The sequence below is a fragment of the Mirounga leonina genome, unplaced genomic scaffold (assembly GCF_011800145.1).
Source record: "Mirounga leonina isolate KUSES-001 unplaced genomic scaffold, KU_Mleo_1.0 Mir_507, whole genome shotgun sequence".
NCBI lineage: Eukaryota > Metazoa > Chordata > Mammalia > Carnivora > Phocidae > Mirounga > Mirounga leonina.
In genome coordinates, this window is record NW_023270789.1 from 5643403 (window position 1) to 5655831 (window position 12429).

A 12429-nucleotide genomic window follows, 5' to 3' on the forward strand; every position below is an offset into this window, starting at 1 on the left:
AAGAAAATCAGCGCGGTTCAGAGCAAGCTCGATTGTGTAACCGTGTAACCGGGCCCGCGGGCTGTCCCGAGCCGGAGAGGGCAGTGGGGGCTGGGGCCGGGGCAGAGGCCACCTCCGAAGTGACACCGGAGGTTCTTTCCCAAAACACAGTCGGGGCTCTGGTCTTCACACTGCGCTCCGCTGCCACTCGGATCCATTTTCTGGTTCAAACCCTCTGTGAACTGGAATTGGAAGCTCTGCCCCTGGGCCCCAGGCTGGCGGCCAGGGGCGCGGGGCCAAGGGCGGCTCTGGGAGGGCCGCCGCGGACGAGAGGCGGCTGTGGAGGGAAGCCTTTCCGCCGGCCTCCTAAAGCGGCGGGATTGTGTGCTTCCCCAGGCGCCGCACGGTAAATCTGTAACTAGAGAAGTCCCCTCTATCTCAGCAGGAGAGCCCAGCCAAGTCCCCGATGTGGCTTAAGGAGTGGCAATGGGGTGGAGGAGGAAAAGGGAGGGTCAAATCCGATCGGAGGGCCACCCCAAACACACACAGGCGAGGAGCAGTGGATTTTCCTTTTAATGCAAAATGTTGCAATAATACAAAATGATGTGGAGAAAGCCCCGTTCTCCGGGGCACTAAAGGGAGAAGGGAGACAGCCAGAGTTGAAAGTCTCCTCCTCCTAGAACCCTCTCCCCCCACCGGACTCACACGGAGGCAAGAAATATTCTGTTGCCCATTTGCTGGGGTTGCCCCCATAGGAGGGTCCAGAGCTCTGGGTCTGCGTGGTCTTTGGCCTGAAATTCATTGCCATGGGGCAGGAGGGCAGTGGCCACTTAGGGCTGTCTCTCTTTCAGCTCTAAAAGGGTCTCTGAAGATCTAAGGTCCCCCAGGAAATGGAGGGGCTATGAGAATTTGGCTTCCGTTGGCCGCAGATACAGGCCCCGAAGCACAAGTTGCCCACATCTGGACAACGAGGAGCAGGAAATGTTGTGGGGACAGAAATGTGTAGAGGTGAGAGAGATTCACCGACCGGGGCTAGGTCCTCAGACTTCTTCCTCTTTCTTTCTCATCTCCAGCTTATAGACAATCTGGTAGCCGTCATCCCAGGCGTAGAGCTGACGCTCTCGGGGGTTATAGCGGAGGCTGGCATGGGCCCCGTATCGGCGGGGGAAATACGGGAGGGCCGCCCTCTCGGGGGTCAGGGTGCCACTGGCATCAAAGGAGCATTGGATGCGGGCGCGGCTGGCAGGGCGGGTGTTGTAGACAACGTACAGGGTGCCGCAGATGACAAAGGCCGCCTCGGCGTTCTCTCTGGGACATGGTGTGTCCCACTGTTGCTCGGTGTCCAGGGTCTGGGGGTCTAACTTGGCCAGACACAAGTGCCTGTCATCTTCCCGAGTGGCATAGACAGCCCAAAGGCCCTCCTCGTCAGCGGCCAGGTCGATGTACGTGTCTGCTGTCAGCCCGTACGGGGGGATCAAACCCTCTGCCGGGAATACTGAGCTGTCCACCACGGTCCGGTTTGCCAGGTGGAATTTGATGAGCTGCAAGGTGTTCTCCAGCTCCCCTCCCCCTCCGGGTCCTCCAGGAGGCCTCCGGGCGTAATAAAGAAAGCCACCGTACACCAGCTGCCCCGTGCCTACCCAGGGGAAGGGCACCCGGATCCGGGAAGCTTTCCGGGCAGCCATGGCCAGGGTGAAGTCCCGCAGCCTTGGGAAGACAAAGGCTGTGTCATTCTGTGTCCCATCTAATACATAGATCTTCTCTGTTGGCCCCATTGGATCCTTGGTCCACAGACCAGCTGGGCCACCGAACCGCTTCAGGATCTTCATTGATCTCACCTGCGAGATTGTGTAGCCACAGTCTGGTGGGGAGGGAGAAAAGCACAGGACAAGGCAATACGGGCAAGAGTTAGATGCCCGATGCGGGAACCCCCCAGGATGGGCCATCTGGAGGACAGTGGGCATTTGCCAGTGGACGCCTCCACTCTTAGGGAGGATAGGGAAAAGGGCGCCACAGAGGCCTGGGTCCCCAGAAACGCTCGCAATGGCCCTGTCATTATAGAGATTCCCCTAAAGCAGATTCCAGAAAACCGCGCCAAAGTGGCCTCCGGGACAAGGAGAAAAATGGGAAAGAACCAAGGCAGAATACAGGTCCTGAGAGTGTCAGGGCTCTGCTTTTGGACCACTTACCTGTCACCATATCGTACTTCTCATTTCTTCTACCCTTGCCTTTGATCCCAGGGCCTCCGGTCACCTTCTCATCAACCTCCACACAGGGTAGAGCTGGGTTCTGGGTCTCCAGATAGTCAACTTCCCGCTCCAGACGGTCCACTCTGCCCGAGATGGTGTCGGCCTCGGTTCTGAGTGCCTCACGCTCCTTCTCGGCCACCTCCAGCAGCGGCAGCATCTTGTTCTTGAAGTCCCTCAGCTCAGCGGCGTGCCGGCTACTTTGGTCCTGGCACTGGGCCAGCCGTTCCTGCAGGGATGGGGGCCAGGAGAGGGGCTGAAGGGTTACAACTCCCCGGCAGGGAGAGGCCCAACCAGGGAGTGAGGAATGGGAAAGAGCACCAACTCAGCCAGGCATCAACTCCCCTTCAACCCCCACTGAAAGGAAACCAGATGTTTGGAGATGCTAAATGTGCAAAAAGCCGGGCTCGGATCACCTAGGCCTCTACCCCCACTTCATGTCCTCTGAGCCGCCGGGGGGGCCTAAGTGCATGAGGGGTCTCTGCTCCACTGTATACTTCTCCTCCTGGGAATGAACAGATTTCAACTCGGGAATGGCACAGACTTCAAACTGTTAAAAAGACAGAAAGCTGCAGATTCTCTGGGAACTTCTAACTCTCACAGAATCATCAGCTCACCCTGAGATGCTTTCTTACCATGCTAGCTCTCATGTCCACTGTCCCCTTATTCCATGCCATCTCAGGGTAAAACACAAAGGCCTGTTTGCTTTGGAATGGCTCTGTGGCCGTGGGGAAAGAGGAGGGCTTGCAATTGTAAGGATACTCTTATTAAAAGATAGAGTTTTCTGTCGGTCCTCACAGATCCCCATCGTGTCATGTCCCCAGATCCCTGACACACTGGGTGAATCAACAGGAGATGTGGAGTCCTTCCTGCCTGGCCCGGGAAAGAAAGGAGTCACTCACCTCTAAGGCAGCTAGTCGGCGTTCCATGTACTCCACAAGGTGGTGCTGCTGTCCCTGAAGGGGTCGCAGCCATGACAAAAGGAACAAGGTGAGGAGAGGTGTGCAGGGCCCCATGGCCGTGGGAGAAAGGGGGCCGGAGTAGGAGCGTGCGGTCCTGTGCCTTTCCCACTCAAGCCCGCCGCTTAGCTTTGGAGGCGGGGTGGGGGCGGTGCCTTCTCTCTTTCTGGATCTCGGGTCTCTCTCACTACTCTGGAATGCTTTCACGGTCTCTTTACAGCCCCCACCCCCTCCTTTCCGCCTGGATTGATCAAACACAGATGGCCCTATGGCAGAGCAGCCAGAAGAAGCCTTAACCACCTCCCGCCTAGGCTGTAGGCTCCCAGGGAGAGGGGAAGGAGATGAAACCCCGGGGCAGAGGACTTCTGGGCAGTCACCCAGAAAAAGGAGCTAGCAGCGGGAGGCAGGGGCCCCCCAGTACACTCAGCAAACTCTATTCCTGTTTTAGGAGAATGCATGCTTCCTTCCAGCGCTGGCTTCTTAAAAGACATCCATCATTAATCTTTTCCTTCCCCAGCAATAGTAGCATGAATTGTTTTCTGCCTTGTTCAGTGGAAGCTGGAAGCAGGGGAGATGAGGTTTGAGGGGAAGGGGTGGGAGAAAAGATCACAGTGGTCAAATCTGCACTACCTTCTTCTATAGCTCACTGGCGCCATCTTGTGATAAGCACCTGGTGTCATCTCAGGATTCACAGGGAAACCAAGGCTTAGACCTCACGTCCTGTGGAAAATTTTCCACAAAGCCAGCCAAGCAGATTGAATTTACAGGGGTTTTCATCATTAAAACACAGATTTCCCCACAGACTACCCAACTACTTAAGGGGCCATCCCAATCTCTCTCTGATTTAGCCTAAGGAAGAGAATATAACTGAGATTTTAAAACAAACAAAAATACCAAAAAAACCCAGATCACTGGCAAGTTAAATTCATTCTTGATTACCTGGGAAGTGAGACTGATAGCAGAGCCTTTCTATTTGCCTTTCTCTTACCTGAACTCTTCTAGGTATATTCTCTTACCAAAACTGGGGAACGTTCAGTGAGTTCACCCTCATTTCATTTATTTAGGAAAAAAAAAATCTTAAAAATATATGTGTTGCAGTCGAAATCAAATAAATGTGTTCTGACTTCCCTACCAATGGGAGAGAAGAGCCTATTGATCATTTCTAGGTTATGGTCCAAAACGGTGTTTCTAAATGCGTCTCATTTCTATACCCCAACCACGACTGCAGAAGCCCACAATGAATTAATGGCCACTGTAGGGTAGATGTGGCCTGAAACACATGTGTGAAAAGAAGCCAAACGAATATATAGCATTTATTCAGGGACCTGCAGTGATCGATTTAGACAAATCTCTAATTCTTCATCAGGAGAAATTTTCTTCACTTTAGAATCAAGAGAAATCTAATCGGAGTCCTTCTCCAAAAGGACTATGCTTCAAACAATGCAGCTTGAAAGGAGGGAAAAACAGCGTCTGCTGTGGTGATTCTGATTTTCATTATGATACTTCAGATGGTTGCTGGAACATGCTAGGAAACAAACTTTAGTTATCCTGGGTCAGAAGCTGTGCCTCCTTCAAAGGGCCAGGACCAGATGATCTTCAGCTAGGGCCTGTTTGCTTTGGAATGGCTCTGTGGCCGTGGGGAAAGAGGAGGGCTTCCATTCCTGGGAAGTGTTTTCAACCAACCCTGTTTCATTTCCATTGTGGAGATTTGTATGAAAGATGGATTTGCCTCTAACCCACCACTGACGTTCATTTCAGATGCGATATATTTAGCCACTCCAAAGATGCCATTTGTTGATCCCCTTTGTAACCCTCTAACAGAAGTCAAAGACAGCCACATGAATCAGAAAATTTACCCATTTTATTGATGCATTGCAATTGCTCTACATTTTACCATATTATGTAGAAAATACTGAAAATACAAGCTACTTTGTAAAACCAAAGACGAACATTGAATCCAAAGATAAACTATGTTTTACACAATGGACCCTTTTCCCGTAGTTAGTATTAAATTTTAAATATCTATTTCTTTTGTTAAAATGATTATTTTACATACTCCCTAAGTACATCTGCATTACAAACATAGCTCAATAATTCTCAGAAACTGTTTCTAGAGGCTTGTTGTAAAAGGAAGCGCACAACCAGAAAAGGGAGAAAGCAAAAAAAGTTTAAATCGCACACAATAACTAGCATATCAAATACATTTAATAGAGTTGGAATTCCATTGCAATATCAAGGATTCAAAGCAGAAATACTAACGTTACATATAATGTACATATAATGTACTGCTACATGTAGTGAGATTATTTTTCAAGCTGAATCAAAACCACACATTATATAAAGTTTAGCAACAAACAACCATGTAGACATGCTGCACCATCCATCAGTTAAAATAAAAACAACAAACAAACAAAAACCAAAACAGGAAGCAGGCTTGGGCCATTCCTGTCACTGAGAGGCAATTTCATTTCCTATCCTAAAACCAACCAACCTAATCAGTGGGTTTTTGCATAATAATGCTGACTAAAACACACATTACTGTGCTTGCCTGGCTAAGGGCAGTCAAGCTGAGCCCCTCTAGTGGAGGACGATGGATGGCCAGAACTGTTTGAAATGGGAGTTCTTATTCCTGGGGCTGGTATCTGAGCTGAGCACTGACAGCAGTATCCCCCTCCTGGGAGCTATTAAAACTCGAGTGATCAAGTGTCCCAATGAGCCCAGAGTGGCTGTACTTAAACCTTCCCCACTTTCTCTCTCACCCTGAAGGGGAAAAGCTGGAAATGCAAGTTCTGAAAGGACGTAAAGCCTTAAGCTGGTCTGAGGTTAGGCCACTGCTCACTGAATTTGCAGGGCTTCCCCCCATCCTGTCAGGGCTGGCAATGTTAAGCCCCAGGGACAGAATCTAAAGCCACATTGAGCACATACACATTGAGCGGACACAGATGGATTTTTATCTTGGTAAATTTGAAATGCCAATTTGCAGACTAAGGCTGAAAATTTCTAAAACTCTTAAAGCCACACACTGCTAGTAAGGATGTTGCAGATAACAATACACACTCTTGGTATTGTCTTTTCCCCATGAAGTTATAAGACACTCACATCTAAAGTGGTTATCTACTTATTGGACAGGGGGGCAGGAGTGGAGTGTTTTGTACTTTTTTTCCTGCATCTCCTTTGTTACAAAAACAACAAATCTTATCCCTTGTAGAGGAAAGGTAAGGAACAAAAAATGTTTCTACTAGAAACTAGGTCTGCCTTTGAACAAGAAAATCAAAATATGCTTGGCAAAAAAGGGAAACACAACGATCACACACGTTGACCAGAAAACCGTGTAACACTAGTGACGGAAACTATACAAACTGCTTGGGTATCTTCCCCAATATAGCGGTGCAAACCGAACTCAGGAGAATGACCACAAAAAAAAAAAAAAAAAAAAGAAAGAAAAAGCAGAAAACACCAACATGTTCCTGGTAGGCTGCACTGACTGTACTATCTGCCCCATCGTGGAAGCCCTTACTCTTTACAATGAAGAAACTCCAAATACCTTGACAGCTCCTCGGTGTTCAACCCGGTACAGAGCTTGCTGACCAGGCTCCATGAAATCTCCCATCTCCATCCTGCACCTCCTTGACGCCATCTCTACAAAGAACCAGTCCTAGACTTAGCCCTCAAGTACATAATTTTCAATTCAGATGGAACACTTCTATATCTTAGAGTTAACCTTCTTCCCCCAAATCTTTTATGGGCAGGAACATCCCCATCCCCAGTACCCTCCACTTGACCCAGATCCATGCAGGAGCTGAGAGTACAAGGACAATTTCACAGCCCCAAGAATATTCAAGTTGTTAAAAAGAAACCTCAAAAGCCCGATGACTCAACAGGCTTTGGTTCCTTTTTAATATTCTTCACCGGCTCAGAAACCTTCCTGTGAGTTCCCTGTCACCAGCGGCCTCACAAAACTCCTCCTCATAGTATGGGGACATGGTAAGCAATACAACAGGCTCTTTGGTATAAACAGATCTGTTATATGTTTTTTTTCAACAAGCAAATATTTTACTAGGAATGGCAACTATTTGCAGGAAGGACTGCCACATGGGAAAAGGAAAAGAAGAATCTCATTCTAAAAGTGACTGCACATACTTTAAAGAAAAAGAAAACAACCACATATTTCATATTGGCTTGACTCCTCTCACCTGCTTCCCAAATTCTCACAGAAGCAAGGTAGCAATGCGCCGTGAGAGAGCCACATGGGGAAAATGCTTCTGTGAGAACTCAGCTGAGATTCCGGGTTGGAAAGGGGTAGACGTGGTGCTAAAGGAGAAAAGCTGCTGTTTTTATTTTTCAACGAAGGCAGGGAAACTGACAACAATGCATTTACACGACACAGCTACTAATCCTGTTCTGATAAATCCCAGTGAACAGCTTAGGGTCCACAAGGGCTTGCTGGTCCGTCCTAAGGCAAGCTCACTGTAAACTCTATGAACCACTACATTATCATATAAGGCACTACAATAAGGGAAGGAGGAGATAGGGAAGAAGAGACACACACTGAACAACTCCTCACCAGACACACCTGTGCAAAACAATTCCAAGGGTCTCCTCTCCTTGCAGGCAATGCCCCTGCTCATTCAACACTACAGTAATATGCTCTAATATAATTGCAATTAGTTCACATACATTCCAACAAGTATCAGTTCATTTTGGTTTAAATACAATGGAGACATCCATTCCATCTCCGGGGTAACACTGGAGGATCAGATACACACTAAATACACAATTCAAGTGTAATCACTACACATTTGATTACAAATAACATTTTGGGTTAGCAGGAAAAATTGCTTGTTATATTTTTCTAATCAATATGTACATATTTAATTATGCAAAATATTAAAACACCACCATTACAAAACTTCTAAAATATTTTTAAATTCAGTAATAAATTTTTAAAATATTTTTTGCAATTCCTACATGCACTTATTGTATAAGTCTTAATAAGAGAGCATTCAATTTGCTGCTGGCATACAAAGGAAGCTACTTTAAAGTATAAAAGCTATACACAACGTTCTTATCTGGTTTCAGATTCTTTAGCTTTCTCCCCAAATAAATCACTTAGAACAGAAGGGAGAGATGAGGCAAAGAGAGAGAGGTGTATTATTGAAAATTCATATTAATCTGTAGGCAAAGCTCACCAATGCCAACAACCTTTAGGCAAAGCTCATCAATACCAATATCGCATAATACAGAGAGATTTTGCATATAATAAGACAACCACCACCATACAATAATAACCACCTTAATGGCTTTTCCAATAATAAAATTTAAGCTGAATCAGAGAAAGAGAGAAAGACTTTTAAAAAATAACTTAAGAAGAATGCACGGTACTTCATTTAAAAAGAGTAATGCCTAGTGCTTTCACGGTAGGTATGGATTCTCTCACACTAAGTTACCAGCAAATGGTGAGCTGCCTTTTTAACACTACTTTACAATAAACACAGGAGCAACTGAGAGAATCCCAAGAGTAACACAGAGCAGTATATTACCAGTTTTGCAAAAATAACAATTGCCCAGTAAGTGTAACGTGACACGAAAACAAAGCTAAAACACTGTAAGTCTAATGTCCCATAAGAAAGGTAAAATTTTGAGAGGAGAAATGCCTGATAGTCAGATACAGACTTGTGTAAGCTGCTCTTAAAATAGGCAATTAAATCTTGGTTTTTAAACAAGCAAAAAGTGATGATTTTTCTTTTCTCACTTGTTACCGGATTTCAAATCCTTCTATCAGCATTTTTCCTCTGACCAGCAATTACAATAAAACAAAGTTAAATAAAGAGGGGCTTCACTTGGTTTTTTAAAAACATTTATAGAAATCAAGTCAGAGAGAAAATATTTTTCAAAGGGTAACTTCAGAACGATCTCTCTTCCTTGGTAACTGCAGAAGATGGGCATCTGAACTCTTCCAAATAGCAAAAATGCTGTCTCAAAAATAAAGAATTAAAAAATAGGGCAGACTTTGGGAGACTACAACAATGCAGTCAACACTAAGACAGGTTCCCCAGAGAAAAACCTTCTGCTTCAGTGGGCCCCTGCAGAACAAGTTGCTGGCTAAGGAGTTTCAAGAGGGGCTTAAGGGAGGAGAGCTCATCATAGCCTGTTATTAAGAACTCAAAGCCAGGAACAGGCAGCCATGACCCCTCCTCCCTCTGCTCACCAACTACAAATAGGAATACTGGCTGATCTTGGTAGGACTCAGTGGGTATCCAGTGTAAATTGTTGAGCCTCGGGAAGACCCAATGTAGGACTGGGTGGCAAACTGGTGTTGGTACTGAGCAGGGGCCACACTGGCAGAAGTGAGAAGGCTGGGCCCAACACTGACAGGGACCTGGTGCACCAGAGTGCTAGGGTGGGTGGTATAGGCTGCAGCATGCCTTGAGGAGCCCTGCGGGGAGAAGAGATGAGCAATGGAGCTGGTGGAGCCCAACGCAGCAGCAGAGGTGGGGGCAGCATACGTATACAGGTGGGGCTGGCTCGGCAGGTGAGCAGGGGCTGGGGCCAGGTGTGGGTGCCCCGTCGAGTGTAGTGGGCTGCCGTGCTGGAAGGCGTAGGGGGCTTGGGAGAGCGGGGCCACAAACGCCTGCTGCCTGCGGGGGGCAGGGTTGCTGCTTCTCTCCTGCGAGGTTGGAGCTGACGATGACTGCTGGTTCTGGAAGGAGGAAGAAGGGAGTGAGGAACCTTGAGGTCATTCCGGTTCAGGGCACCAAAGACCAAGTGGAGAGTTGAGTAGAAGTTCTAACCTGTACTGTTCCTGGGCTGCCACAGCACAGAAATCTCCCAGACTGGCAATGCTGTCAGAAGTCAGCCTCCATCCCTCCACCTCTTGGCAGAACAGATCCTAACCCAGCCCAGATAGCAGCAGTTTGCTCTTAAGTATGACAGGGGCGGGGGGGGGGGGGGGGGCAGGTAGGGAATCAAGAGTTCACAGGGTTACCCACTCCTGCAAGTTAGTAACTGTTGACTCAAACTCACCCTATTCTGGCGCCAGGGAATTTGAATTTTTCCTAACCTTTCTTTCTTGCCATTGTTTTCTTTTGTTCTCCTCTAAGTTCTTCATATCCCTCTTGACTTGTGGAGCCTAAAACACATGCACTAACTCGAACTGACATTTGCACTTGCATGTGCTGTCTCTCTCTCTCTCTCTCACACAAACACACACACACATTCACAGTTACACCCTCATATTTACACTTTCTTAATACTGGTAGACATCATACAAGCACCAGAATTTTAGCTGAAGAAAGAATGAATAGTGCCCCTTTTACACACAGAATAGTGTCCCTCCCCATCCCATCAGATCACATAGTGGTGGCAGGGGGGGAATCTCAGACTCAAGCCAACACATAGGACTAGAACCAGCTGATGAAGTGGCCACAAAGCTTTGCACTGTCTCTTGCCTCAAGTAATTGGTGTGAGGCTCAGGTTATTTATGAGCTGGGATATAAAGGAAGAGGATCTGGTAGCAAAGCATGTGGTGGTACAGAAGCAGGTACGGACTAAAGCACCCAAGGCTCTTTCTAAATTCCAGACATTTCTCTAATCTTCCAGGACAGACTAGGGAGGTCTGAAGGAAAACCTGGAATGTGTATCCTCAACACACTTACAGAGGGAATAAAGGGACACAGCACATGCAGGTATGACACAGGCCATAGAACACCAAATGGTCTGACACAAAAGGGGCTTCATTTGGCTTTATTCAGCAGTCCAGCCGGAAGCAGGGTTCTCCAGAGAGTGACAAGAGGGAGGGCCCCAAACAGAAGGCAGCAGCCCCTAGCGCTTACCTGGCTAAGGTTGAGTGGCTGTGCTGCGCTGGTCCCCCCGCGTGGAGCTCGACACCCTGTGGGGGTGATACAGCATCCAGATGACTGCCCACTCACTGAGGCCACTGGCTTGGTCTTACTGCTCAGGAGACCTAAAAAAGGGTCAGACCGTAGTCAGTTATGAGTGGCCTCAGCTAAAGCTCAGATGGCATCATATTCATCAGTCCACATCTGTGTGAGGTTTGCAAGAGTTAAGGTTTCATGTGTATCTTATTTCCTCAATTACATTTACACCAGAGGAACAAAAACTGTACAACCCATTTCTTTTCTGTCTTGCTACAAAGCTCCATGAAGGATCTTCGAAAGATTCACTTCAGTAAATCTTACACAGTCTCTTGTAATGTGCAAGGCACTGCTGGAAATACAAACACCAGTGGGACGCAGTCCCTACCCCCAAGGGGCCCAGAGTTTTATGTAGGAAGGGGTGAAACAAGTATAGAAATGACACTGGGAAGCTGAGTAAGATGTTGGTAATACTTAGGACATTTAGGTGTCAAAGGGGCTTCAAAAGAAGGCACGATTAGATCCTGTTGGGCACTCACTATCTTCAAATTCTAAGAAACTGCAGAGCAGTTGGATATAAGCAAGATCAGTTTCCAAGTTCTGCTTCCTCTGTGGTCCTACTAGGAAAACGGAAGCATTTATTCAATGATTTGTGGAGTAGCCTCTATTCTTTGGACCCAACAATGGACAGAGCTCCTAACGACGTTCTTCAGTAGCCTGGCATCAGGAAGTTCTGCCTTGCCTGCAATGGGACAGCTGCCCAGTTCTGAGGGGGGGAACCGCACTGAAGCTTAACATGATATCCTGAAATCAGAACCCTGTTCATGTCTCTGGCGGTAACATAATTCACAGTAAAACACTAATTTATGTCAGTACAGCACAGACAGCTATACTGACACCAAAATTTCATGCTCCCCCCTCCTTTGGTGTACAGAGTTGCCACTGGAAAACAGGTGCCTAGACAAGGACTCCATTTCCTGGGCCTCCGAGCCTCTAGGTGGGGCCATGGGATTAGTCTGCACTGTTTCCAGGGCTTGAGAGGTGTCCCTCCTCCAAACTCTTTCTTCTTTTCATTGGAGGCTGAGGATCCCTGGGCTCTGATCCCTGACACACTGCAGGCCCACCAACCAGGAGCACTAGCACTGGGAAGTCATGTGAGTAAGAAGCAAACTTCTATTATGTCAAGCCAGGGAGGTCTGCGGCTTGTTACTGCAGCTAGCATTACCTGATAACTGAACTGGGGAGCCTAAGCCCAGCATCTAGCAACAAAAAAGATGGAGGTAGCTAGGTTGATGATAAAACCACAAAAGTATTACTGCTATGACACTGGTAAGAAAAGATCTAAGTACATAGCGTTTTCCAAAAAAAAAA

The 12429-nt window shown here is 47.4% G+C and overlaps 2 protein-coding genes across 8 annotated transcripts in view; both read right to left on the reverse strand.

Moving 5' to 3' along the window:
- Positions 1–514: 514 nt before the first annotated feature.
- Positions 515–3548, reverse strand: OLFML3 (olfactomedin like 3). Its single transcript, XM_034990244.1, has 3 exons — positions 3128–3548; positions 2169–2454; positions 515–1840 (listed from the first exon to the last, which is right to left on the reverse strand). Exons 1-3 carry the CDS (start codon positions 3239–3241, stop codon positions 1020–1022), a joined length of 1221 nt encoding a protein of 406 aa, XP_034846135.1. The 5' UTR covers positions 3242–3548; the 3' UTR covers positions 515–1019.
- A 1475-nt stretch (positions 3549–5023) lies between these two features.
- Positions 5024–12429, reverse strand: part of HIPK1 (homeodomain interacting protein kinase 1) — a 49174-nt gene continuing 41768 nt past the window's right edge. For 4 of the 7 annotated variants that reach the window (XM_034990248.1, XM_034990245.1, XM_034990246.1 and 1 more), the window contains 3 exons: positions 11017–11147; positions 10245–10313; positions 5024–9884 (listed from right to left, as the gene is read on the reverse strand). In XM_034990248.1, the coding sequence (XP_034846139.1) occupies positions 9396–9884; positions 10245–10313; positions 11017–11147 (689 nt within the window). In that variant the 3' untranslated portion in view covers positions 5024–9395. The remainder of the gene's footprint in view (positions 9885–10244; positions 10314–11016; positions 11148–12429) is intronic. The other 3 variants (XM_034990250.1, XM_034990251.1, XM_034990249.1) reach the window with 2 other exon arrangements.